Here is a 27,554-nt window from a genome sequence, read left to right as displayed (position 1 = left end):
AAACCACTCATAACGACAAATATCGAAAACGGATCTGACACGCCCAACGGAAGGACAACGACCAATTTTCCAATCGCCTAGGGAAAGCTGTCTCGCGCCACTAGCCTACAGGTCCTTCGTAACTGCTACACCGGCATAAAAGTGCCCACACAAAAAACTGCCTCTTTTTTTGCCCCCAACCCAAGCTCCCATTCCGACGTGGCAACAATTTCATCCAGATTAATGTTCACGGACAGCTGCATTAATCCATAAAATGTAATAAATTTTTATTTGCACCGCTGACGTATAAATGCTTCCGGGAGACCGAACCCAGAACGCCCGGGGCCCACACATGGTTCCGGGTAAAAATCTTTTGCTACGCCCCCAACCGGCCGGGCCAAATGAAAACCATTTGTCTTTCACGCCCAATACACGTACCGCGCGACCACGGTACGCTGGCGCAAAGGTACACTCGAAGGGGCACTGCCGGGGCATTGATCCGTGTAACGTGTACCAGGCAAGGACACGTGGGCAGCTTTTTGGGGTAGGTTCAATATTGAGCATGCGGCTCTCGGAGCGAGCAGCTTCGCAGCAAAACCAAAGCAGATGACAAATGCGTACGTGTGTTCGGGCGCTCCGTGGAAGGTCCTGAGACCCCCGAGCCCGTGGATGCGCGTCACGTCACGCAAAAATATCGGCCCACCCGGTCCGTTATGCCGGTCTGCGAAAAACGATAACGACCGGACGACCGAACGACCGGACAAAGTTTGATTCATGTACTTACACTCAACTACGACGGAAATATTAATCATCGCCGACCCTTGGGAGTTGACAGCCTCGCAAGTGTAGATGCCGGTATCGTTACGGTTGAGCCGGGTGATGTTCAGGATTGGTCCCTCGGACACGATCCGCTGGGCCGCTGCGTTTGAGATAAACGGGAAACGCGTGGATGAAACAGTTTTACTTAGATTAATTTCGCTGATTATGGGTGCAAAAAAAGCCGGGATTACATCTTCGCGGGTCCGGTTTTGCGTGCCGGAGGTGGTTGGGTTTTTTTTTCTTTCTTTTGGTTGTCCCGTTTTTCCAGCCACACCACGCTAACCTACCTGCAGTTGAAAGGATCGGAAGGCCATCCTTCGTCCACGTGTACGAGATGGACATCGGGTTCCCGGTGGCAACCATCGCGACGGTCAGTGGTTCTCCTTCCGCACCGACGACGGTCGACGATGGAGGTGGCTTAAATTTAGGTGGATCTGCAAATGGACACACAGAGATAGCAAACGGTACACCGGAAGTTAGTGAGTGTGCGCTTACGGGCGGCCCGGTAAATGGAGAAAGTTCCCCAAAAAAAAAAACAAATGGAGGTCCTTTCGGTCGAACACCCTCCAGGATACGTACATAGCACCTGCAGCTTGATGGCTTCGTGCACGTTGCGTTGTAGCGCTTCGTTGGCGCTCTGGCACGTGTACACATTCCCGTCCATGTCCTGGCTGATGTTCACCTTCAGCTCCAGCGAGGACACGTAGCCACCCCACAGGCCCGGTTTCGACGAGTTGTTCATTCCTGGCAGGCGGGAAAAGACGCAAAAAACCACCCAACCCCGGAGAAAGATTGAGTGAAAACAGCACAAAACATGGGTCCTGGTTGGTGTACGAGGCGCACTTTGGGGGGGGTGTTTGATCACCCCCAAGATAGACTGCGCGTGGTTGTGATGAGGTTTGCAGCAATTCAGGCGCTGTGAAGCCACCACGCGCGCATCCTTTTTTTCTTGTGTGTGTGTGCGCATGCACGCGTGTGTGTGTGTGTGTACTTACCGTCAACAGCGATACCATCGCGCCACCACGAAATCGTTGCGGGAGGATTACTGGAGCTCGAATCACAGATCAGCGTCGCCTCGATGCCGGGCTTAAGCTCCGGTGGGATGATTTTGATTTTCACCGTCTCGGGCGGGACTGCGCGGTCACGAGGGTAAAAACACAAAAAAAAAACGCCGCAAGAAGAGTTAAATCCTTTGCTCAAGCAAGCGCAACGCCACCCGGCGAGCAAACGGCGATGGCAGTTCAAACGCGTGTGTCCTTGCGGCACCGGATACTTACAGTTCACCGCGAGAGTCCTGCTGGCCGACATGGGTATTTCGGTGGCTGAGTTGTGCGCCTCGCAGCGGTACTTCGCCTGGTTATCCGTCGCGTTAACCAGTATCGAGAGCTCCGAGGAGACGGATTTATCCGTCGACTTTGTGGGTGCGTTTAACTGGTTGGGTTGGAGAACAAAAACACAAAAAGGGCGCATCAGTCGCGTTCGACAGTTAAGTGGCGTTTTCTCGGGGCAGCGAAAGTCACCAGCCGGCTTTGGACAATTTTGCAATTAGTTTGGAAGCCCGAATGTGTGACGTGGGAATTTCTAATTTAATTCCACTGCGAACGCAAATAATCCGCTGATACGCCGAGTGGCGTTTTCCCACCGCTCGGGTCGACAAAAACACGGTCCATCCGGTTTTCCCCCGCCCCCCGAAAACAAGGCGTCAGCGCTTGAGTGACGAATGGTGATCGAAACACAACACACAAAACCCCCCCCAGAGCATCTGCAAACCGATCCCGGTTCCGGCTTCCGGATCTCAAAGATCCGTTCGCAAGGGCCACGCAACCCAGGCACGCAAGCAGGCGCAGGAGCAGAAGCAAACAAAAACAGAACACAGAACCCCGAGAGCTCGGGCACATGCGAGCTAAGCGAAGGACTTTCCCCAGGTCCGGTCACTGGTCACTGGTGTTGGCCGGTTTTTCGGGCAAATATTTACCAACCGAGGGGACGCAAAACCGTACGGCTCGGTTCGGCAAAGTTTGCGGAAATTAATTAAATCTCCCACGCGGGCGGAGATGCCGTGGCAACGGACACGGGTGGGTCCCGGAAAAATGGCGAACACCCCCTAGGACACGAAGCTCAACACGTGGCCAAACGGTTTTAGGAACTAGCGAGCGTTGTGTAAGTTACACAAACACTGACGGGGAGCTTTCGGTGATGAATGATGTAAACTATATGCTAACCGCACGCGTGTTGGGTGGGTTAGTGTGCATAAATAACAAAGAAAAAAACGCCCAAAAACCGAACAAGAAACGAACAAGGCACCGGTGGCCCAAAAAGTGGCAACATATTATCAGCTGCCCGCAAACAATCTCGCTTTTGGGAGGATCCCCGAGCCCGAAACGGGGTTTTGCCGTGATTTGTGGACCGATTATTGACTTACCTTTTTGTCGTTCTTGTACCAGGTCAGCGTGGCCAGTGGATTGCCACCGGTTGAGGTGCACTGGAGTCGTTGCACGGATCCGGCCGCTATTATCGTACCCTCGGTGTAGCCCGTTATGATCGGTTGGCTTGGGGGAACTGTTGGAAAGAGCGAGAGAAAGAGAGAGAGAGAGATAAAAAAGGACACACGGTACGAAGGGAAAAAGATTAATGTGCGTGTTGGTTTGAGGGTGGAAAACTTACGGCCACCTTAGCAGCGGCAAACCTTCCGGCCAGAAGCCAATTAACCGCACTTATCGAGCGCTCAAAGTGACCGAAAGCCCGCAAATAAATCACTGTTAAAATTAAACGCTAAAACGCCGGACAGGATGGTATCCTGAAGGACGAAAGCTAATCAGGCTGGTTTTGCATTTTCCCTCACTTCGGGCGTGACGGTTTTCCTTGCGATGCACAAACTCGGGTTTCTCGTCCTCGTTTCGCTACCATCAGCATGAATAATTCAATTTTGTTACGCAAACTATAATCTCGTGAGCCCGCAGAAAGGGCCGCACACGCGGACGCGGTTTCGTGCACTTCGAGTGCAGTGCGGATTAATTAATTTGCTGGGCGTCTTTTTCGCCGTCCTCGGTTATGCTGACGTGTCCGGACGATGCCATCTCATGCTCCGGTGCGGTGAAGGTGCATTCAAACCACCATTAACCGCGTGAAGGTTTCGATTTCGAGTACCTAACTTTAACCTCAATCTTAACAAGGGGAATACTTACGCAGCACGTTAACCGTGTGTGTAGCGATGACGTTCTCCGTCAGCTGCATGTTGAGCCCGTGGCAAATCACCACCATCGAGCGTTTGTTCGGTTCCACCGGTACGGAAATGTTGGACATCGTGATCCATCCTCCTGCGAGTGTGTGTTTGTGAGAGAGAGAAGGATTCCAAGGAGTGTATGTGGGTGAGAAAATGTGATGTAACACCTTCCCAGCGAGAAACTTACCATCGGGATTCTCGATCGTCCTTGAGGTGGTGTTCTTCATGTGATGCCCATTGACGCTCCATTTGATTTCCGCCGGTGGGTTCGAAGGAGCCGTCTGGCATTGCAACGCCACGACATCTCCTGTGCGAGCTTCCGAGGCACCGGAAATGATGACCTGAGTGGGTGCGACTGTGGAAAACAGGGAAAATGTGTCATTCGACACGTGAAACCATTCTTTCTATTTCGAGCAATCCAATCAAATAAAAAGAACCACTTACACAATACGCTGAGCGTTAGTTCGGTTTTAAGCGGAGCCGAGATCATAATGTTGTTGGCTTCACAACGCAACCGAGCCTTATTGTCGCCTTCTTCGGCCACGAACGAGTAGATGTTCTCTGATAGTCGATCCGTCGTCCGGTAAGCCATGCGAACCTGCACGTCATTCTTGTACCAGATCAGCTGAGCTGGTGGGTTGCCGCCACGACTACGACAGATCAGCTCCACGTTCTGACCACGCCGAAGGACCTCACCAGCCGAGTAGCCCTCGATCTGTGGCTCCCCAGGTGGATCTGTGTGAGGATACACGCGAAGGTATGTTTCACAATCAAATCAAGCTGCTTCGAGGAGTCACTTCGATCGATACTCACACAACACCGAAAGCTGCACTTTTGTCTGCATCGGTCGGTCCGGTTGCAGGGCTTTGTGCTTCGCCTGGCAGGTGTACTCCATGTAGTCATCCTCGGCGGTCGGTTTGATTCGCAGCTGCGAGGACACCGTGTACCGTTTGCCCTCCGTTTCCGTCATCTTGTTCTCGATCGTATCTGCAATCGACCAATGAAACGTGTTAAACGAGAAAAACGAGTGAAAATGAAAGAAAAATTAAATGTAACCCTGCTTCTGGGGGTGTCTGGCGTCTAAAGTTTGGGAGAAAAAAAAATTAAGCACAGTTCACTGGCACTCCCACTGGGGTCGATCTGGACCGACAGGTATTCGTAGATTCTCCGGCAACCTGCCACCGGGAAGGTTCATTACGGGCAGATAATTTAATATCTTCAGCCCGAAGGATATAACTTTTACACACCGCCACGAGGGACGCGACCTTCGAGCATTGGGAAATTCTGTCTCGCTCTCGGGACGATCTCGCTGTCATTTCCGAGCCACGGGCTGATCAAGAGTAATGATGCTCAATTTGGTACGGCAACTGCCACTCATTTGTTTTATTTTCGCAACCCGCGCCCCGGCTTCGGAACCTGCATTTATTAACGGTGTAACGCCCGTGACAGCTATCTGTGGGAGTGCAAAATTTCGGTCTGTGTTTGTGCGTTTTTTTTTTTCGGTGCCATTCCTTTTTTAAGATCCTATTTTGGCACTGTAAATGTTCATAAAGCAGTGGGGCGTACGCATGGGCGACTTTATGCATCCTATTCGCATCGCATTACCATGGCAACGGCGTTGTGGAAAATGTTGCACACTAACACGATTTGTCGTGCTGAATATTTGACAAATACATCAAGCGAGCGCGAATGTTCGCACAACGGTATTTATTCTCGCCTTCCCCGGTGAGGAGTTCCGGTTTGCCCTCTCGGAAGGATAAAAAAAAGATACACCCCTTGCGTCCTAATCCCTGCCACATTCGAAATGGAATTGTGCGCCATTTGTACTGACCATAACAAAGTCGCCCCGAGCGGAATCCATTAGCAATTTCCATCGAAAGCGGCATCAAATGGGGTTGGAAAACAGAGAGAAAAAAATCCTCCAACCACCCGGAATCGCATCGCAATGGTGGCCAACCTCCCCGCACACACACACGCACTCATACATGTGTGGAAAAATCCACCCACCCGGTGCGTGGAAAATGGATATGAGATGTTTTCGTCTCGATTGGTCGCTTCGGCTGACCGGACAATCCGTGACAAATTTGTTTATGAAAATAGGATTTTGGGGCAAAGGACCGGCAAAGGGTCGGTTGGTCGGCGAGGAAAGCAATTTGTCATCACCATATAACGCAAAATGGAGCCCCACCGTTGGGTGGAAATGAAGAATGAAGAAACCAAGCACCGACTGCCGGAGAAGCGAAATGATATCCTCGAAAGAATGTCAACCATGCGGCTCGTCCCGAAGCCGCCACGAAGAGATTGAAAATGTGTGACCATTTTTGATCATTTAGGCTGGGTCTTCTTTCTTTCTCTCTCTCTCTTTCTCTCTCACACACAAACTTTCAGCAGCATCCCTCGGAGGACCTTCTGCGGACCTATCAACAGCAACCCCCGGAGGGTGGGTTGGCCCGTTCAAGGATACACCCGTGCCGTCATCCACACGTGCTGGTCCAATCCCGGCGATCCACACACGAACGAGAGTGCGAGTTTTTGGGCAAACGTTCGAGGAAATTGAAATCGCTTGAACCCCTTTTAAGTGCGACCATCTATCAACGGACCACCGAGGGCGGGATAGGATTGTCACCTCAAACGCTGCAAGCCACCGCGCGCCAGCGGTGTCGCACATCCGGTCGTGCCGCCCGGAATTATGTTGTCTTTGTTTTTCGACCCATTTTTCTTCAACCCAAGTGCTTCCGGGCTTCAAGTTGACTTTCTTCGCACTTGTTCACATGTCGCAAATGGAGCCACCATCAGGCGGACGCTTCGGTTTCCGTTTGCCGTGTCCACTTCATCTGACACGAGTCCTTGATGAAAAAGGACCTCGCTACTACATTCCAACGTGGGGGTGCTCTGTGTTGCTTTATCTGCCGGCAACACTCGGGAGCTTCCGTTCGAAAAAAAAAAACAGAAAAAGAGTCTTTAAATTTCGTGCCAAAGAAGCCGTCCCACAAACGGCAGCATCTAGCGCTTTAAACGATTAAGGTAAGCTTAACAAAAGAAAATCCTTTTAATGCCTCCCGGACAAAACGGTTGCTGCTGGTGACCCTTGCCGTTGCGAGTTGCTTCATGTTTTTTTTTGTTTTGCTGCTGCTACTTTCTCCTCAGAACGGTCACACACAAAGTTTCATCTCCACCCCGGTGTCCTAGCACCTCGAACGGTAGGGTGGCGAGCTGAACACACACAGCACAAAAAAAAGAAAGAAAGAATCCCGAACAGACACACCAACTGCGAATGTCAAAAAATGATGAAAAATGTACCGAGAGGGACTTCAATTTATTTTGTTCTCTCTCGTTCTCTCACTCGCACGTCTGGTGCCACGGAAACGGTCCGGTTCTGACATCGCAGGGAATCCCTTGCCGAATCCTTGCCCAGTGAGCCGCGCAACCGACGCCAGGGACGGGTTTTATTTTTTCGGAAAGGTGTAAAAAACACCACCAACTCGCAGGCTTATGTCCGGAACCCGTGACGGTAATGGGGCGGATGATCGAGGAAAATCGGGGATGAAAAGAAGAAAAACGCAAGGACAAAATCACACGCCGAGGGATGAGAACCGAACCGCGGTCCTTTGAAAAATGTCCTTTTGAAGAGAGCGATGTCGGTTCCTGCGGAGGACACGCACACGCTACGAGGGAGTTTGGCGCTGACGAATGAAGTCTCCACGCCACTGTTTATACTGATGAGCTGACATTCGTTCGAGGATTCTCAAGCATCCTGCTTCGGTCGCACAGGTCACACACACACGCTCACGTCAGCAAACAATTTTCACATTCGTGATAGATTTTCCCCGAAGCGGTGAATAAACACGGTGCTCGCTGTGGCCCAAGGTGTCACCTTCAGGTCAGCCCATGCTCGTTGGGAGGTGTTCTATCTCCACCGGGACTCTCGAAATCGGACTCCTTTCACCGGGCGGGACAACCGTCACACGTTCGTTTCTTCGCTACGCAAAACAAACAAAACCATTCCGCTGGAGAGAGAGAGCGGTAGCAGCGAAGACGAAACGAAGGAGCGGTGAAAGAAAAAAATAAAGGAAGAGCGAAAACCCGCCCGTATAATTTATTTAGTGACATTTACCAACTTCATCGACCGCAAACCCCGAGGTCCAGAAGCACGGCTCGGAAGCGGAACATCTTACTCTCAGGCCTCTCGGTCATGGGCGTTTGCCCGGGCGCGCACGGTGATGTCGTTTGTGAAAACCGTTTCCTGGTGCCATTTCCTCCGAATATATTACCGTTATTTATTACGATGCTGACCGCATTTTCCCCTGAGCTGGCCGCAGCCGGCGTTGATGCCGGGGATGATTTTGATCATTCGTATCACTTCGGAAAACCGCCTCCGAAACCGACCGCAAGGACGAGCGCTCGAATGAAGTGTGGACTTCTCCCGGTTCGGTCGGTTCTCGCATGCTCATCCGTGAACAGGGACACGCTGCCCTTGGGTTTGGGTGGAATGTTCGTTTTCTTGTTCCGCAGTGGGGTCGGGATGGGAGGCCAAAAAATTTCCATAACACCATCCCATTGGAGGTCCGACCAGGGGGGGTTTGACCTCGCAAAATGCACGCGCGAAAAAGGCGACACCAGCGCCAGTAATCGGAGGAAGTTGTTCAAAGTTGGAGTGTATTTATTCGAGTGTAAAAGCGAAACACGACGATTCGACCCGTACGGGTTGGCGGGCGGTTGTTTAAGGATTTTCCCCGAGAAAAAGGCGTGCAGAAGACGCACCGGAACTCCGCACAAAAAACGATGTGTTGAAGGCGAGCATTCGCCCAACGGAGATCAATGCTGTGGTTAACCGCGAAACTGGAGCATGACAATTGCACAACCGTCTACTGTTACAGTGCGCGTCATTTGAGAGAATATTTTCAATAACCTCAACACCAGTTTTCCGCACAAATAAACGTTCGTGAGTGTCGGAAAAACGATTCGAAAAACGATGCACTTGAAGAAGAAATAAAAAAAACTCTGAAAAGCCCTTGTTGAGCAACCGAAGGATGTGGAATTTGTTGAAAGCTGCTTACCCGATTTGTACTCCGCTTTGCCGCGATACCACACGATCTGGGCGACGGGTTTTGCGTTCGACACCACGCAGGTCAGCGTCAGGTCCTGGCCTTCGCGGACTTCCACCTTGGCGTTACGGTTGTAGCCCTGGATTTCGATCGACGATGGTGGAGCTGTGAATGAAACCGCAACACAAAGAGATTAATCATTTCGTTCGAAGCGGGAAAAACAGCGCCCTCTGTGTGTGTAATGCAACATTTGTGTAAAACATTCAAAATGGAGCTCGGGTTTTCCCGGATGTTCGAGCGACACATCTGCGATAATAAGGATGTAATTTGCTTGCCACCATAATTGGCAAACGCTTTCTCGCTTCCACGCTCGAATATCCGCTCGTAACTCATTAGTCCGCACGAAAGGATCCTTTCCCACGCTCTATCGACCCATTTCTCTCTTTTTTTTTCTTTTGCTTTTCTCGCACCAAATGCAACCCAAGACGGGATGAAAAAACGGGACCTTCCCCACCCACACGAGAGCGCGCGGTGTGGCGCATATCTCCACACGGGAATCTGAAGCAGTACTTAAATAATCATTAGAAATCGATTGGAAAATCCTTTATCCCGTTGAGCATGTTGATCCTCCCGTGCACGTGCTCCCGGTTTTCACCCACGCCCATCGGAATGGGGGCTTATCTCGCACTACGGTGACCGAAACCCTACGCTGGTGGGTGGTGGGTGAGAGATGAGCAGAGAAAAAAACCACTCCTTCTCGAAAATTCCCGATCCACAGGACTCCAGTGACACTCGCGCACAACCAACTGCGCCCTGGACTCGACTGCGCTAAATGACGGTGTTCCGATGGCACCCGGAGCTGTCAGCCATCAAAGGAAGAAGAGGAGGAAAAAGCACCCACCCACCCACCTACCCAACACACACACACACACACACACACTCATAGACCGAAAAATAAACGATGGAAAAGAAAATCGAATGTATGCCCGGAATGAATTCGGATTCGGAACCTTTTTTTTGTGTTTGGCTCATTTTCCCAAATCTATCCCGCGTTCCGAAGATATGCGCGACCAGAGGCAATCCCATTGCTGCAAAGCAGCGTGGGAGGGTGGATAGGTGAGTGAAGAAAAGGAAGAAATCACACGAAAACCACACCGGGAGCCGGCTCGGGTTTCGGGCGGTGAGGGAAAAAACCACGTCAAAGCGAATAACGATTTCACAATTATCTGAAAATTGCTTTCTATCCTTTTTGGGGCGAGGATTTTCCGCCCAAGCATTTGTCCGGGCGTCAGGTATGGGAACCGGGCGTACGAGGACGAAAGGATCAGGCGCTTGAATGTGTTTTTTTTTTCTCTCTCTTTTGCAATCTCACCCAACACCCAGCTAAACGTATGCGATGTATAGACACCGAGTGAAAGACAGACCGAAGGAAAGTGCAAACGAGTTTCTTGCGAATATTTTTCGGTTAAATCCCTTTTTGCTCACCGGCCCGGCGTTCGTCCCTTTCTCTCTCTCTCTCTCTCTCTCTCTCTCGCTGCGTTCAATCCGTCTTCCGGTGGCGGTGGTAGAAAAAGTGACACCAAGACGAGATAGTACCTGAACTAAATATAGCGCCTCCATTTGAGCTCACCTGCGCGGACGAACTCAGGCGCGATTTGAATAAGAGCGCGTCTTTCGGCCCGCAAATGAATATTAAACGGGGTTTGGAGGAAATATTATGAAAATAATCCACGGAATAGATTGGAAACGGCTGCAATCTGTGTGTGCAGCCGCCCGGTTTCGCGGAGCATATCGGTAAAAGCTTTCTGCGTTGGCTTTCAATTTGCATTTCGGGCCAAACTCGAACGGGAAAAGGTGGGACCAAATTATTCGTCCACTCCGTTTCGATTCCTTCGGTGCACCTTTGCCGGTGTGAGGGATTGCTCGAAGAAGCAGTGGAGGCAAACGATCAAATGAGAAAAGGAAAACCCAACCCAACCGAACTCCTTTTGCGTTTGGCCAAACCAACAGCGAACACACCTTGCGCACGTGCCCGAACGTCGTGAGGAATGAACTTAAAGGACTCCCCTTTTTTTTTGGTGGGGGGAGAAACCAACTCCAGCAGTGCAACGGTGAAGTGAAGTTGAAGTAAAAATACACCCCGAAGGGGTTGGGTGAACAGGAATGAAGGGAAAAAAAAACTACAAACGAAACCTCAAACACCACCCACCCATCGGGAAGGGGCGAACAACCCGAAAATGGCATAGAACGGAGCATAAAAAAGCACTAAGCTCTCCAAAAAGGTCATACACCGGGTTCGGGCCGGAGGATGCACGGTCGTAAAAAGCACACAACCCTACCCAAGTGGCCGTTGGGCACGCTGGCGGGGGGGATGAAGATGGGAGGGTTCACCCGCGCAAGGATGCGCTCGAAAGTCGGCGGAAAAGGCAAAAAATCAAATCCATGCAAAGCGCCACCGGAGCGGAATGGATCCGAGTGTCAGCGACAGCCAGCTGCCGGACTCGGAGCCCAGCCACCATCGGACGAATGAGTTTTCCCCCCACCCTCGCTTGTTTTCCACCACTCCAACCCCCGGAAACCACCCGGAACGGAACTGGGGAGGGTAAAGCAACGCAACGCAACGCAAGAAAAAAATCGTCCACCACGGAAAATTCTGCTCGACAACTGAAAATAAAAAAAACACAAAAACTGAAGCTGAATAAAAGCAAGCCGGCTTGAAACGGAGGATGGAAAACAACGAGCAAGACGAGATAAAAAAAAGACGTGCTCTCTTGATTCCGGCCAACGAAAAAACAAAAAAAGCACGCTCCCCGGTCCAATATATGATAAATTGAAGCAGGAAAGCGATACAAAATGGATTTGGATTCATTTCTCGTTTCCGATCTCCGCCGGTTTATTTTGCACCGAGGGTTTGGTTTCGTTTTTCTTTCTTTTTTTCTTTTTTGCGCCCCTATCCTGCTCCTGTCAGTTTGGTGCCTTTTTTTTGTTTTTTGTTTCTGCATCGTTCTCGTGCCACCCATCGGCTGCCGTTTATGGGAAAGGATCTAGCGCTCGGCCACTCAGTTTCCCTCGACGCACTGTCGATCGGGGCAAAGTGTTGGGCCCCTTCCGAGAGAATTTTTGATGCTGTTCCCGACCCGGCCGGGCTGCCAGTTTTATTGCTGCGCCCTCTTACTGACAGCTTTTTGCTCATTTCCATACGATTGCGGGGTGACACCGGTTAAGGATATCGGTCGAAGGGTGTCGGCCTTCATCTTCGGGCGTCAGCTTTTGCATAAAATGAAACAAAGCGCGACCGGCGCGTTCATGCAGCAAGCTGTCATCAATACTGTCCGCTGTTGTGCAATATTTATAGATTTATCACAATCGCAATTGATAGCGCCCTTTGTCCGATGTGCAATGATGTGTTCCAGGCGCATGCAAATTCCGCTCCCGGTGACATGGCGTGCCGAATGCGAGCGGATCTACAGCGCTAAAATATGTAAAACCCTCGTCCATTCCTATTTAATTGCATGTAGCTCGCTTTTCTTTCGCCAGCATTTGCATACTCGCGCGCAGCGTTAGGCAACCGAGTTGGAATCGTCTTATCACGATTTTACACAGCATCTGCGGCCAATCAAACAGCCAAACGAGCTTGGGTCAATCGATAATGGATGAATCAATTTTTCATCACGACCGTCCTGCCGCGGTTCGTGGCATTAATTTACAGGCCACCGCAGATGGTTGAAACTTTTCGAAACGTTTTTTCGTAATACCCCGAGTCGGGGGTTGGAGTGTTTTATTTTTTTTTTTTTTTGAGGGACGACGAAAATCAACTTCACATAAAACGCGCGTGGGATTCATAATCGAATGCAGCCGGTTAATTTCATTCATGCCCTGCGCGATCGTGCGTGTGTGTGTGTGGGAATACGAAATTATGCAAAAGCAAAACGGAGCTACAGCAAGAAAAAAAAAGCTCCACCGAAGCACGGTTCATTAATATTTCCCACACGGGGCCAGGAGACGAGATTCATCGCCCCATTCATGCTTCACGATTGCTATCCTTGACCGAAGCGGGAGTGGAGAAAGATAACAAAAAGCAAAACAAGAAAAAAAAAGCACACTCACGCTCACAAACCGGTTTTTACATTTTCATTCACAAAAACAAAGCGACAACCCGGTGCGCGGTGCCGGTAACGTGGCTCAATATGTTGCAAAAACGGCACAAAGAGGATCGCCTTGCTGCAGCCGTGGAGCGCAAATGGAGTCGCAGCATCCGCTCGAGAGAAACGCAAAAGGCGATACTTAGCTACCGTCACTCGCTCCCGAAAGAGACGGCTGGTTTTCGGGAACTGCTGTAACATTAGCTCCTATTATGCACCACCGAATCACCCGTAATTAATTCTTCAACCGGGTGAACCTTGGTGACGCCCAGTTGCCGCCGGGCCAGTGGCCATTTCCCACCGGAAAGTCGCGTTCACACGGCTCGGTTGGATGTGCAGGATGTCGCTGTTGACTTTCTTGTTTAACGCTTCATTTGCTTATCGCATCGTTTGCTGGGGCACGACGGCAAAACGACCCGAGAGTCAAACACACGCCGGAGAAGGTGTTGGTTGGTTGCTCGGGAAATTCGATACTAATTCGATTGCGCGCGGTAATGTCGGTAATCAAATTTACCCTCGGTACGCGGAGTAGCGCTCGCGCACCAAATCCCCGAGAAGCTCGCCCCGGGCCCTGGGTATCGAAAGGATACGCTGGTATTGCATGCACCCAGGGAGACGCCGGGACCAACTGCAAGGCCGAGCGGGATTAGAATGGGCATCGTGCATTCACCGTTTCGCTCATTTGCTGATCGATTTCAATTAGGTTTTACTGCAGCCTGAATTCAATTCCTGCGCCAGGCGGCTGCCTTGTTTGGTGTGTGCGCACGTGCGCGTTAATCGGTGGGGTCCTTTTTCAATTTTCCACCGGGTTCGATTTTTCGTCGCATCGAGTTTGGGAGCTCCTTAGCGCGAAACGCGACCGTACATTGAGTGAGTGGAATTTCGTGCCACATATCCGTGCCATTGAGACGTTCAATATGGGTGAGTCGTTTAATTAAAGCACATGGAGCAAATTAAATTCAACGGGTTTTTCGTAGCGAACCGACAGCAGGATCACGCTCTTTGTGTCGTTCAAAGGAAGTCCTCAGTTGCGCAGCTCGCAAAAAAAAAAACGACACAGCTAAGTAGCGCCAAAAAAAAAATGCTGTGTCAACGGCAGCGATGCCCTTTCGAGCCCCTTTTTCCACCGGAAAAGTGAAGCCTCATGCGTGAATTTGGCACATTTTCGGCGCTGCCCACTCGAAAGCCAGCCGTGCTGTATTTTTAATTCCCTCCGCGGGAAATTCGTGCATCCCGCACGCACTAATCACCCTCCAACGGTCACGCCCACGCGGATTCACACTAATCAGCACTGAGCGCTTCCACGAAAGCGACCGGCTAACGAGGCCGTCCACCGGAATCCGGCCCATCCTAAGCTCGCACCGGTGCGCACGCCGGTTTGAAAGCCGGATCTGGTTTCCGGACGTCCGGACAAGCCACCCGTTCCCGGATGCTTCCCCCATCTGGTGCCTGGGCCCTGGAACCCTCGAACGCCCGGGGAAAGCTCGAAAACCCGGGGGTTTCCATGTGCCAAGCCAAACCGGCCGATACACCGGGTTGACATGAAATATTCATGAATTAAAATTTTTCCAATTTCATTCCGGCACGCAACCCCAACGCCCCCGGTGGCAAATGGAGAGCATCCGGAAGGTTGCGAGGTGAGGGGAGGGACGAGGTGAGGGTGCACCCCCCCCCCCCTCCCTGAGCCTGTCGGTGCAGGATAGTCGAAGGATGTAGCCAGGATGGGTGCAGATTTTCGAAACTATTTGTCGGCCGCTCGTCGAAATTTATCTCCTGTCCGCAGCGGCGTGATCTGAGTTTCACCCCCGTTCCAGCGGGGGTAAGGGGTGGTATTGGGGGGGAGGGGGAGGACGCAGAGATCGCTATCGAAAACGAGCACCCGGTCGAGTATCGTTCGCACCGAATCGGGCTCCCGGATGGCTCGATTGCACGCCGTTGCCACCGGAGGCGATGCACATTTTTAATTTAGATTGTAATCAATACGCACACACGCAACCCCCGGCCAGCAATACAAATGAGCCTGCTCGGTCGAGCATGTTTACCGGGTGTAGCGAAATAGCGGGGCATTTTTCCTGCTTTTTTTTTCTCTCCTCTGATTTCACTATTAGCCCAAAACAAGCCCACGATAACAGCCGGGCTTATCGATGCGCGGTGATTTTCTGGAGCATGTGGAGGCAGCAGCGCGGCAAAATGAAGGAAAAATAGTTTGCCATAACTAACGGCGCTGTGCGGGGTTGCGGGACGTCGTACGTGGGTGAAGCTTCAAACCACCCCCAACCCCCGCGCGGGGGTACGCACACGCATGCAAATGTGCTAAATTTTTGCAAGGCAATGCGTTGCGCCCGAATCTATGCAATCTGCTCGCATATGCAAAACACGTCCCACCGGCGGTTGGAGTGCGATTCGGCGGGGAAGGACTCGTCGTACACACACACACACACACACCCACACACACACGCGCGTGCGTGTGTGAATGATGAGCAGGCTGATCGTACCCGACGCTTCTGCTGATGAGTACCGTCCCACTCGCCAATCGAAGTGGATCTCGAACATTGTTTCGCTTTTTTCCGGGGTCCGGTGCTTTTTTGTTTTGTTTTGTTTCATTTCATTGCCCGCTTTGCTTGGGATTTTTCCGGCAAACCCACCCATTGCACCGGGTGCCGTGGTTTAAGGGGGATGAGATTTTGCCGAATGCATTTTCAAATAAGCATACACTTCCGGTCCAGTTGAGTCCGGTGGCAAATTGGGAGCGATTTTTCCGATCGTCCGGCCAGCTGGAGCCTTCGGAATGCATCACCCCGCACTTGTTAAAACCACGGTGCCGAATGCAATCGAAGCGCGCTGAAGCGCTGCAAATCCCACCGGAACGCAGCCGGAGCCCGTTAGCGCTTGTTAGGCATAGTTTTAATTATTTAGCCGTCCGACTGGCCAGTTATTTAACCGCTGCTCGCTGGGGAAGGAAATGTGTAACACCGTGTAGGGTGGGATGCCACCGATGGTGCTGGAAAAAATGGCGCAATGGCAGCGAAAACTGCGAACGTGTGCTAAGTGCTTTGAGCAAAGGAGAGAGAGAGAGAGAGAGAGAGAGAGAGAAAAATCTTCACCCATTTCCATTCCAATAGAGCACTTTCGTTTAATGAACGAGCTGTGTTTTTTCCTATTTTAGACTTTCAATCGCTCCCGAAACGTATCGAGTTTGCTGAAGCGCGATTTAGCTTTATTCGCTTTTATTTCGATCACTTCCCAGCGTACGCAACATATCGCACCCGTACGCCGATGGACACACCGTCTACGGGAACCGAGCGCCATGAATAAATTATTCCACTCAAAAATGTAATTTGTCCGCGCGGGGTTTTTCATACACACGCACCTGTAGCATGTTTGACGGGGTGTGGTACATAACGACGAACAAAAAAAAAAAAGGAAAACCTTCACACACAAAATCGCACCGATCATACCCAATCACGGGGCCGACACGTGATTTTCGACTTTAATCATATTAAAATTTGAAGTGCCAACAAACCATCAACCAGCGCCAGCGCCCGGATGTTGATGTTGGCATTTTATTCCTTTAGCTTCGTTTTTTTTCTTTTTTTTTTGCTCACATTTTCCTCGCTTGCTGAGAGAAAATTCGATTCCCGGCTGGCTGGTGCTACTGCCGCCGCTCGTCGGGCAGATATTGTTCTCGAGCCACGACACACGTCACATATGCTTGCTGGGACGCGCTGATCGAATCACAATTTCGCCTAATTTCAATCTGCCACCATCACGTCAGTGCGTTCGTGCGTGAACCGTTCGTGCACGCTTCCGGCCGCAAACAAACAAACAAAATCAACACCAACTACCGGAGGCGACCGGGGGACGGGACGAAAGTAAAAGAAAGAAGAAAAAAAAGCGAAGAAGATATATATATAAACGCAGGAAGGGATTTTTCTGTCACATAAGAGCGAAAGCGAGCGCCGCTGAAGCAACCAAAGCACACAACAACAAAAAAACACGAGCCGGAAAAGCGCCAGCCTCCCATCATCGTGGGCCGGCTGCCAAAATCAGAACGTTACTGAAAATTCACGCTCTCGTAGCGGCATATCATCCTCCCATCTTGCGCAGGGGATGCGTCAATCCACGGCCCGAGACAGGCAGACAGACAGGATCGGGTGTAATCTGCTCTCTTTTTAGGGCGCGCGTGTGCGTGTGCGTGTGTGTTACGATTTTTTTTTTCCCATAGCACCCCTCTTATTTGCACGTTTTGTCATCTTTCGCCTTCTAACCGGTCCTAATGATCCCCGACGTGTTCGAGACGCTCAACACCGTCAGCCATTGGTTTGGGGGCGCGTAAAAAAAAAAGCAGGGAGCGAAAGGAATTGATTTTCTTCGAGCTTTTCTTTTCCCACTCGCTCGCTAAACGCTACGCTTCCCCTCGGTACCCCGGGGCTCGGGCGAGAATCTGCTTAATTTGATGAACTTTACACATTTCTCGAAGACAATATTGACTTTCGAATGCGCACCAAGCCGGGCGCGTGAAACGGTGCGCGTAACAGAAAAGGGCCCCATCGTGCGTTCGACAAACGAGCACGGGTTCGTTGTGGTTTTGAAGAAATATTTCTCAATTCTTCCAGCACACGCTGAGACAAATTACGGCCCACGCCAGCTTATGCTGACCGGGTGAAATATTCACCCCTGCCCAAAAGCGCGGGTCGGTTCATAACCGCGTCTCGGCACGCAACGGAACGATGCCACCTGCGCTGTGTTTCGGTGGAAAACTCGATCCCATCTTCGAGCTTACTGGAAGTGCAAAAAAAAAAAGTAGGAAAGAAAAAAAAACCTTCACCAAAAGCTTTCGCAGGTGAGCCGCGATGGAATGCGCGAGCAACAACAACGCAAAAAAAACGGCAAAAAAAATGTGCAAGCCCTGGCTACGAGACAAGATAAACACGGAAATTCCTGCTTACACGCACCGGCGGCTTTCGGGTGAAGAAATTCATCAAAATATCATCCCGTCCAGCCAGCCCATTCGCGCTGGGTGGGTATCATTCGCACTGGGATTGTATTTCAATTTGCGCCAACACCGCCACCATCGCACCGGGGCGCTATTTTACATACCCAGCGCTTTTCCACCGGCCTGGGAGCGACATAAAAAGCAAACACGCCCCACTCGGCAAGGGCTCCTAAGCTCTAATCCCGGTGAGCTCCCCGGGACCAGGGGGCCAGAAAACCTTAAAGCAAGTGTAAAGGTACGGTTAAAATCGTTTGAATATTTAAAAAGCATTACAACTTTTTCTCCCGTGGCGTTCGTTCGCGTGTACGCGCGCGCGCGCGCGCGATCGTTTGAAGTTCCGCGGGGCCGTATTGTTTGTGCGCGTTTTTCCGCACACGCAAGCCCACCCAAAACACCTGCCAGCGGGCGAAACAAACGAAGACATAAAAAGGCCATCGCGCCGGGTGGGTCGTTTTGCCGAAAACGGAATCCTTGTTTTTCGCTCCTACTTTTGCACTTTCGCCCCTCGTGGTTCAATCGTCGTGTGGGTGGGTGGGTGGGTGGTAAGGGTGGCTCATCCGCCGGTGGCGAAAGGCGCCGCTACCACCAGCTAAGAAATTGCTCTACACGTGATTACCATAATATTAGAAAATGTTCTCCTCCCGGGCGTCGGCGTTACAGCGTGGAACCCGGGAAAAACGGAGCATGAGGAGGTTTTCTGCTTCTGGTGCCGCTTTTCCGACGCCCATCATGCGTCCACCGCCCATTGGACGCTAGGACAGGGCGCGATAAGCACAAAAAAAAAGCCAGGAGCATGAAGTGTTATTAAAGTCGAATTAAAACATCTCACCTGTAGCAGGAGGGCGCGCTAGACTTGATTTGTTTTCGGTGTGTGTTCTTTCGGTTGTTTTCTTCCCGCTCGTTTTCTTCTGCCGGTGGCTTTTGCCAGGCGGTGTGTGAAACTTTCGGCATCAAACGCGCCCCACAACCGATACCGCGGGGTCTATATTTTCCCCGACCGAAGCAGGAAGGAGGACTGCTTCGGACCGTAAATGAAGTGATGAGTGGATCACACGAAATCGGTAAATGCCCGTGGGGGCAAAAGTTTTTGCGTGCACGGATCGCGTCTGGTCTAATACCATTATCGGATAATTTATTCATAACTGTGCGCAGTTTGGCCGTGATTCGCGTGCCGTGGTCGTGCAGAATTCTTCCCGTGGCCAGATTGTTTTTCCCTCTTTTTTTTCTGCATGATGAAACGCTTCCAACCGCACTGCTTGCTTCTCATTTACCCGCAATTAATCACTTTAGCGTGGTCGCGCAGTGCGTCGCGTGGAAAAAGCGCAGCGATTATGGTAGCCCTTTTTCTTGTACCCAATGGAAAGGGGGGAAAAAAACTAACACGCGCGTGGACGCCAGGACGATGGAGAGGCTTTTTCCTCGCACGAGAGAAAAAAAATCACCGTTTTACATTCCAAACGTGGATAAAAAAAAAACTTCCCGTTCGAAGCACGTGTAACCAGGCGCAAAAAAAGGACATCTAATTGGTTGGAGCCATGAGCAAACGTAAAAAAAAAAATAAAGCACCCAGCAACCTGACAAATTGAATAGCAACTGCCAATAATTGCGGTTTAAATCTGAAACCCCATCAATCCCCGATGAACCGCTTTCTCCTGTGGTGCCCTGCCCCGTACCGGAAGCGGATGTGCATTGCGGAAACAAAATCGAGCGAACGCAGGAGAGAACAAAACTTTTTGTTTAAATAGAAATTTACATAAAATAATTGGTTATTGAAATTTATGAGCCGCTCACTCGCGCTTGCCCACAGCCGCACAGGGTTTTGGGTCCTTTGAAATGATGTTAAAAATGCAAAAACAAATGCGAAAAACAAGCAAACGTAAAAAAAAGAAAGCCTGCACACTCCCAACAAAACAGTGGAAACAAACCGCCTGTGGGTTGCAATGAAGGGACATCAAAAAAAAAAGCAACAAACCAATAATCAACAAACTCAGCAACCCGGACGACCAATTAGAACACAGTGTGCTATGGGAGCGTAAAAATAAAGCGTTTTTCCCGCACACGTAAGGACACACGCCGAATAAAAAAGATAAACATAAACACAAAAACCCACCACCACCGGAGCCCGACAGGCTTGTTTTACGTCCTGGAGTGAGCGGGACGAGCCGGCGAGGGTGGAATCGGATTGATGAAAAGGTAATTGAAAACCATTTCAGATGAAATTTAGCATGAAATTGATCTTGTTCTGGTTGTCGTTCCGGACGAGTCTGCAGCATTTTTTTTTCCTTTTTAACTTTTTCACATTGCCAGCCGTATGGCATTAACAATGTTTTTAGCCGCTAACATACACTTAAGAAAATATTACTCTCTACTTTAGCGAATCATGCTGAAGAATACGACAATGATCAACAAAGGATGGGCGCATAACTCAGCAAACAGAGATGCTGTGAAGTGCGAAGCTGATAAAAGCTTCTTGCCTTTTTTCAAATCTAAGAGTAGAAGAGAAAAAAGACGACGCGTACAATCCACCAGCAGGCTCTAAAAGCGGTCCGGCAAGACCGCTGCAATAAAGGGCCCGTTAGCTTACTGTTTCGAAGAAATCTGAGACGAAAAAGAAGGACGTGGTTCAAGGAACTAAAAGTTTTACTGATAACGTTATTAAAATAAACAATACTCGAAGTGCGCTTCTCATACTCAGCCATACTCAGCGATCCTTGATGAAAGAAACACGATCAAGAAAAGTGCAATCAACAAAAAATAGACATAATGGATGGGTTTAGAGCTTTAAGAGCATAATAGACTTTGCAGAGAATGACATTCTTACAGACCATCCCCCCAAACGCACCAGAAGGATAACACATTAAGAAGATTATGCTGGATGCTGATCTTTGGACTTTGTCTTTTAGAACATCGACATAAAAGCTTATAATAAATATAAGATTAAATTTACAATCTAGAAGAACATGATGATCACAATCATTGGTTTTGAGTTGATGTTAACAAGACAAAAAAAACCAGACAGTAGCTACAAAAGGATAACAAAATCGATCCTCTGAACGGATTATCAGGAAAACAGACAGCCAGGGTGTGTCAAAAAAAAAGACCCCAAAACAGCCCACCGGATACAAGCGGATTCTTGTTAAACACATCCCTAACCCGAAGCGTGTAGAATTCGGTTAATTTTCATGCCACTCCCTGACGACGACGATCAACCATTGTTTCTGGAGGAGCAAGTTTTGTTCATCAGCTACAGGCACTCACGAATAGTTTGCACCCGACCGGTTCACCAACTTCCCTCGGCAACTATTCCCTGCGCGATGCTCAGGCAAAAGTTTAACCCCAACCTTTTTCCCCGAGATCCCCCGGAAAATGGATCATCCGGGAGCAGCATCTTCGAGTGGGTCCCGAGTCGAGAGCGATTTCGATACCTGCTCGAGACACAGCGCACACCATACCATATCTTAGATCATGTATTTTTCATATTTCAAATAGATTTCCAACTCCCACACCCACCAAAAAACGAGCAGACCAAACGAGGGTTGGGTGGAAAAGTTTTGCTCGCACGCTGTCTCATGGTGCATAATTTTAGTGCCAGAACAGGCAAAGCACCGTCCGGGGCCGCCGGTACGACACCGGAATGCTTAAAACGGGCTTCCGAGCGACGCCCAGGTAGCCGGGCGCCATTATTGTAGGGCACCGGAAGATCCCCATTCCTTCCTTCCGGCTAACCGGTCACCCCGCGGAAAACCCATCCATCCCATGCGCCGAGAACGGGGTGAAAAATATGCTTCACATTGCCGCCCGTCAAGCGATACGTTTTGCTATTCGCCAACCGGGGGTGCCACCGAGCCATCCCCACGAGCCCGACTAATGCTGAAATGTAGTGCACCCACTCACCCCCACCCTTCCGGGGGGGGGTGGGATGAGTGTTCAGCCGACAGCTTCCTATCGTCAGGCCGCGTCCACCTACCTGATGCTGCGGTGTTCGGCGTCACGTACTTCACGTAAGATAAATTACGACGGGACGAGAACGATCCCGGGCTTCCCCAACCGGGTCGTGGGGGTGGAGAGGGTGTGGGTGGGGGGAGGGGGCAGGATAAAGTTTACTTGTTATTAAATAATTTCAAGGAATTTCCATTGAAAGCATGCATCCCGAGCGGGGAGTTCGTTCAAGGACCATTTGTTCCGACCACACAGGGCTTCTTTTCCTGAGCCGTGTGCTTAAAGTTGTAACTACCCGCTGGGTAGAGGTTGCAGTGCAAATTGGGGGCCCTAAAGCTCTCTCGAATGCTGCTGCAGCAACACCGTGTGTCTGTGGCGCGAAACAATACGACCAATAAGGGGTGATGCCTCCTCCGGCCGGCACTTGAGCGGGTTTTTGGGGGAGGGTGAGCGAAACTATTTCATCATTCTTCCGCAAACAGTTGCATGGATTCCGCGGCACTGCCACATCCAACCGGAGTGACGGGGGAGGTTTTTCTTCTGCGCACCGAGCGCGCTGCGCAAGTTTTACATTGCATATTAAAGTGCATTCAACAGTGCAGTGGATAATAGCCAGTTTTGCAACGAACGGCCAGAAGTGCATTTTTAATATTTGATACAGAACTCGGAAACAGGGAAAAACCCTTCAACCGTGCTCGCTCGGGCGCTGTTGCGCTCAGCTCAGGCAGAGCGAAAACATAGGAATGCGATGATGAGCGCCGGTTGGCAAGAGAAGTTTCGCTTTTCGTGAAAAGAAGGAACCAGTTCACACGCAAGCTTACGGTGGATTGCTTTTTTTTAAGTGGAACCAAGCTCAACTAAGAATCATTTTGAGCGTGTTTCGCTCTTTTACATTGTTCTGTATTCTCTATTTTGAGTTGAGAAAGAAACCTCTATAGAGCTTCTTGGCATTTTGATAAACTTACGCTAATCAATTGACTAATTTAATCATACATTAAAAATGTCAAAAAGCTGTTTTGTGGATGTGCCTTGTCAGAAGTATATTTTTATATATTTAAAAAAAAGAAGATCAAAAATATATAGTCAGTATCAGACCACCCGCACTGATAAAGCGTTCTAATAATGCCCCTTGCTAAACTAAGCTCATCTATTCATGCGCATTCCAAAAACGCACGCTTCATTTAGCTATGCGTAGAACATAAAATATTCGTAGAATGATCTCCACCAACCTTAATCCTGCCTTTTTCATTATAACTCCTGCATTCCAAGATAACTCTCCATTCGGACAGGAAAAAAAAAACGGTGTCAATTAATTCGTAGAATCAAAGAACACGTCCGCTTAATACAAAAGACAAAACCCCATGCCGACAAAATGCATGTCCTTCTCGGGACGCTCCTGAATAATTCTCCATTTCACCACCGAAGCGCGCTGGTGAAGCTCCGAACACCACCGGCACCAGCTGACACAATGAAATCGACAAATGGAAAGCTCGGTAGCTGCTACTTACATATCACGGTCAACCGAGCGTTCGCCCGGATAGCGGTGTTGAATTTGGCCGGCCCGACCTGACACTGGTACTCCGCATCGTCCTCGATCGATGCGTTCGATATTCGCAGGTTGTAGATGCCGAGATTCCGATCGGCCAGCACCGAATACCGCGGGTAGCCGGGGATGGTGTGGGAAAATCCTGTGAACGAATGAAACCGAAGAACAAAAGAACGCCCCGGCGACGGCAGTGGGTGAGTACAAAACCGACAGTAACAGGAAAACGGCAGCATCAGCATAAGCCACTCGGGTGCACCGCCACTCCAGCGAGTGAAGTAGGTTAAATTTTCATCGCAATAAATGCGAATAGTGCCGGCTGGGCTTCGGCACGAAATGAGACCCTTGCCGGGGAGCCGGACACTTACCCAATGCGAAGCCGTCCTTTGTCCACTGTACGGCACCGACTAGATTGTAGATCTCGCAGCGAAGCAACGCCTCGGTGCCCTCCAGCACCTGCAGATCCCTCGGCACGATGCGGAACTTTTGCTGAGCGTTGCACACCAGCATCGGGATTACTGGAAAGAGACAATCACGGCAATGGTTATAGTTACAATTATCTGGCAGGATTAGGAAAGAATTCGCCACACACGCGCACAATGGGAAGCGTGCGAGGAACAATGCACGGAAGGCTTCTTCTTCGTCTTCAGCAGCTACTGATGCTTCTTGCTTTCGGGTTTCAGACACCCACGCAATGCTCGATACTTCGACGTGCATAAGACTGGATTAAGCACAATTATTTAAGCACCATCGGTAGGCATTTTCATTGTGTTTCATTTCGTGGAAACCCTCGCACCGGTATCCTAGCAGTGAGTCCTTAAAGTCCGGTGAGCAAAAGAAGAAGAAGAAAAAAAACCAGGCGCCATCTCGATCTGTTGACACAATCTAGCTCGAGAGCCATAAATCAATTCCATCCCGCAGGAGCGTTGAAGAACCGGGAAGGCTCAGATTTATGTACTCTGGGTATTTGCCTTCCCAAAACGAAATACGCATCAATCGAGCAGAAAAGCGTGCCAGGCGTGGATGCCGGGACTGTTGGGGCGCAAAATCGATCGCATACCATTCATCACGTGCAGCGAACCAGTATGGAACCGGGAATCGAAAGAATGCGACAATGAGCTAATACTCCGCGCTGCACTGAAATGCTTTCCCCGTAAAGCGATCAGAATGTGATCTATTTGCTGTGATGTTTTAAGTGCTCGAATATCCCTTTTGAGTGTTCATTCCAGCTGGAATGCGCGTTTGCTGAATCAAACCGTTCTGAATCAAACCGAATGCTCATGGCAGCATATCCTGACCAGCAAACGGAAGCTGCCACTGATGAAGATACCGCTGCTAGTGACGCCACCGGATCCGGTTAATCATGGCCACGGAGTCCTTTTCACCCAAAAAAAAAAACAGCAAAACTCATTTCGAGCACACGTGTGATCATCACCAGCCATCACCAGCTGCCTGTAAAAAGGCCCCCATTCGGCGCATTCGAGGGGCAGTGCGTTTTTTTTTTGCCTTCCTTCCTCACTCAGGTAAAAGTGGGTCTCTGATGTAAATTATTTCGCTCTCCCGGTGACCCTCCAGAAATGGGTTTCCAACGGCCACAAAAAAAAACCGGTGCGGTTCACTGCTCATTATCTTTTCAGTCACTTCGCTCGCAACCTGCACCGGAAGTTATAATTCAGGCAGCTTGACCGTCGTCACGTCCTCTGCGCATCCGCTCGCGGGTTGCGCTTCCTTTCATGGTGCGTGTGAGAGAGAGAGAGAGAGAGAGAGAGAGAAAAGTTTGCCCCGACGCCACTGACTGGCCAGTTGCGCAAGTCGCGACCGCATCCGTGCGACAACCATCTTGGTTTCGGGGGTACGTCAACATCAACCACCCCAAAAAAGAGAGGGAGAAAACAAAACTCGCTTGGTATGCGTCTCAGGCCAGTCGTATATGAACCCCGTGGAGTTGGGTTCGTGTCGCGGAAACTCATCTTCACGGAGCCGCCCCGGTGATATCAATTAATGAATGACGACGATTTCATCTTCGCATTATTTGCCCCGGGCCGTTCTCGTTCCACATCCGGTTTTTCGCAACCAACCCGCGGACCGGAAACCGGTTTCCCCTAGCGGGGAACTAGAACTGCCGGCTACCTTTTCCCGAATGTATGCGAGTGGCGTCGTTAATTGTACGCGTTTGCGAGATTTGTTGCTGTGTGTGCCTTTTTATTTTATTTCATTTCTTTTTTTTTCGGTTCCAATTCCGGTCACTAAAACCACCCTTACCGTAGCTCAACAACGCTAAAGAGGCGCACAACATACGACGGTTCATTATGTGGCGCACGTCTGTCATAATGTTGTCCGGAGATAAAATCGATTAGGGCACATATCGCTCTCCACCTGTCGCCCACGGCAGTCGCGGCTTATGGTGACTTTACTCAACGCTGCTCTACTGCAAATGTAACCGGAAATGGCCGGAAGTACCGAAACGGGCGTGTGTGTGGGGATGCTCAAACACGCCCCCAGCTGTAAGCTGACTGTGTGTGCGTGTGTGTGTGGCACAAAATATGCACCACATTAAAATGCAATAGCAAAAGAAGAACACGCCCGAAGGAATGCAACACGAGCTGCAGTCCCACGTTCTGCTGCAACTCGCATGATCTTTCTAATCCATTGCTTTCCCAGGCGCAACAATGAAAAACCCCGCCAGCACCACAATGTTATCGGGTGTGTTGGCTTCCCTTTTTTTTTGGTTTTGCACTTCCCATCCGAGATAAGCTACCCACCCGGCGGCTGCAGTCGGGTGCACTCGCGCGCAGAAGGTCGAAAGTCCCCGTGTCCCGGTGGGAGAGTAATCAGAATAAAATGTCGGAACAGCGCCACGACGCCACCGCCGACGTAATGAAACCGTAATAAGTGGAAATGTGTGCAAAGACATTAGGCCCGCAGGTCGAGTCCGGCGTGCACCGTTATCACCGAGTGCTGCTGCTGGGTAAAATGATATTCCGGAATGGTTTGCGCAAAAATCCTCCCAAACCGAGAAGGCGAGAGGAGCAAAATGAAATAAAACCCACTGCGCTGAAGCAGCGCCTCTTCATGCTGCATGCGAAAAAGGGCACAGTTTCCGAGTCCGTGTGTGTGTGTGTCGTTGGGAGCATTAATTTTTACGACCCAATCCTCCCGGCCACCCGGTGGATCCGGTTTTGATTCCCAGGGCCGATTCCGCACTCGGGGCGATGGTAATTTAATCATGCAACTTTTCATATGCAACTGCCGGAGGGAGTCTGTCAGTTTAAAATAATAAAAAAAAGCGAGCTAGGATTGCGGTTTTTGATTCACTCGTCGGGCGCTTTTTTTTGTTCTCTTGCTTCTTTTTTTTTCGTTTTCGGGAAAGCCAAACCGTGCAGTGCTTACATTTCCCACTCGTAACGCCCGAAGGGAAGCCGTCAGGTGGCGTCAATTAAATCATATTAATGCCACGGCTGCAACCGAAGGCTGGACGTATTTAGATAACGCACAGATAGCGGGCTGGTTAGTTCGCTTGGGGGGAGGGACAGAAAAGTTACTATCAGGACCTGTTTTGCTGCGCTTCGAACAACTTTTACCATCCCGCTTGGGCCGGTTTTTCGCATGAATGAACGTAAGGGCAATGGGGAAATCGTGAATGGTGAACGATAAATAACCGACGCCAGCCAGCGGACGAAAACGACCGCTCTAAAGGTACAAAGCTAAAAACACAACCGAAAAAGGAAAAAGGAAATTACAACACACAGGAAGGAAAGGATGTGCGACCGCAATCGAGCTCGAAAAACCGCGAGATGGAGAGAAGAGAGAAGAAAAAAAAACATCCCGCGTGAACAGGTACGCAATCAAGAAGGGAAAAACCGATCCC

At 50.2% G+C, this 27,554-nt stretch overlaps 1 protein-coding gene across 1 annotated transcript in view; it reads right to left on the bottom strand.

The window, feature by feature from the left end:
• Positions 1-24,753, bottom strand: part of LOC128727040 (nephrin-like) — a 29,444-nt gene extending 4,691 nt beyond the window's left edge. The window contains exons 1-14 of the mRNA XM_053820903.1: positions 24,747-24,753; positions 24,055-24,204; positions 23,652-23,831; positions 9,079-9,231; positions 4,835-5,008; positions 4,466-4,756; positions 4,209-4,376; positions 3,984-4,115; positions 3,221-3,357; positions 2,076-2,229; positions 1,794-1,931; positions 1,378-1,542; positions 1,086-1,232; positions 764-898 (exon numbers count right to left, since the gene is read on the bottom strand). Of these exons, the coding sequence (XP_053676878.1) occupies positions 764-898; positions 1,086-1,232; positions 1,378-1,542; positions 1,794-1,931; positions 2,076-2,229; positions 3,221-3,357; positions 3,984-4,115; positions 4,209-4,376; positions 4,466-4,756; positions 4,835-5,008; positions 9,079-9,231; positions 23,652-23,831; positions 24,055-24,204; positions 24,747-24,753 (2,131 nt within the window). The remainder of the gene's footprint in view (positions 1-763; positions 899-1,085; positions 1,233-1,377; positions 1,543-1,793; positions 1,932-2,075; positions 2,230-3,220; positions 3,358-3,983; positions 4,116-4,208; positions 4,377-4,465; positions 4,757-4,834; positions 5,009-9,078; positions 9,232-23,651; positions 23,832-24,054; positions 24,205-24,746) is intronic.
• Between the last annotated feature and the right edge of the window lie 2,801 nt (positions 24,754-27,554).

The sequence above is a fragment of the Anopheles nili genome, chromosome 2 (assembly GCF_943737925.1).
Source record: "Anopheles nili chromosome 2, idAnoNiliSN_F5_01, whole genome shotgun sequence".
Lineage (NCBI taxonomy): Eukaryota > Metazoa > Arthropoda > Insecta > Diptera > Culicidae > Anopheles > Anopheles nili.
This window is presented reverse-complemented; position numbering and strand designations above follow the sequence as displayed.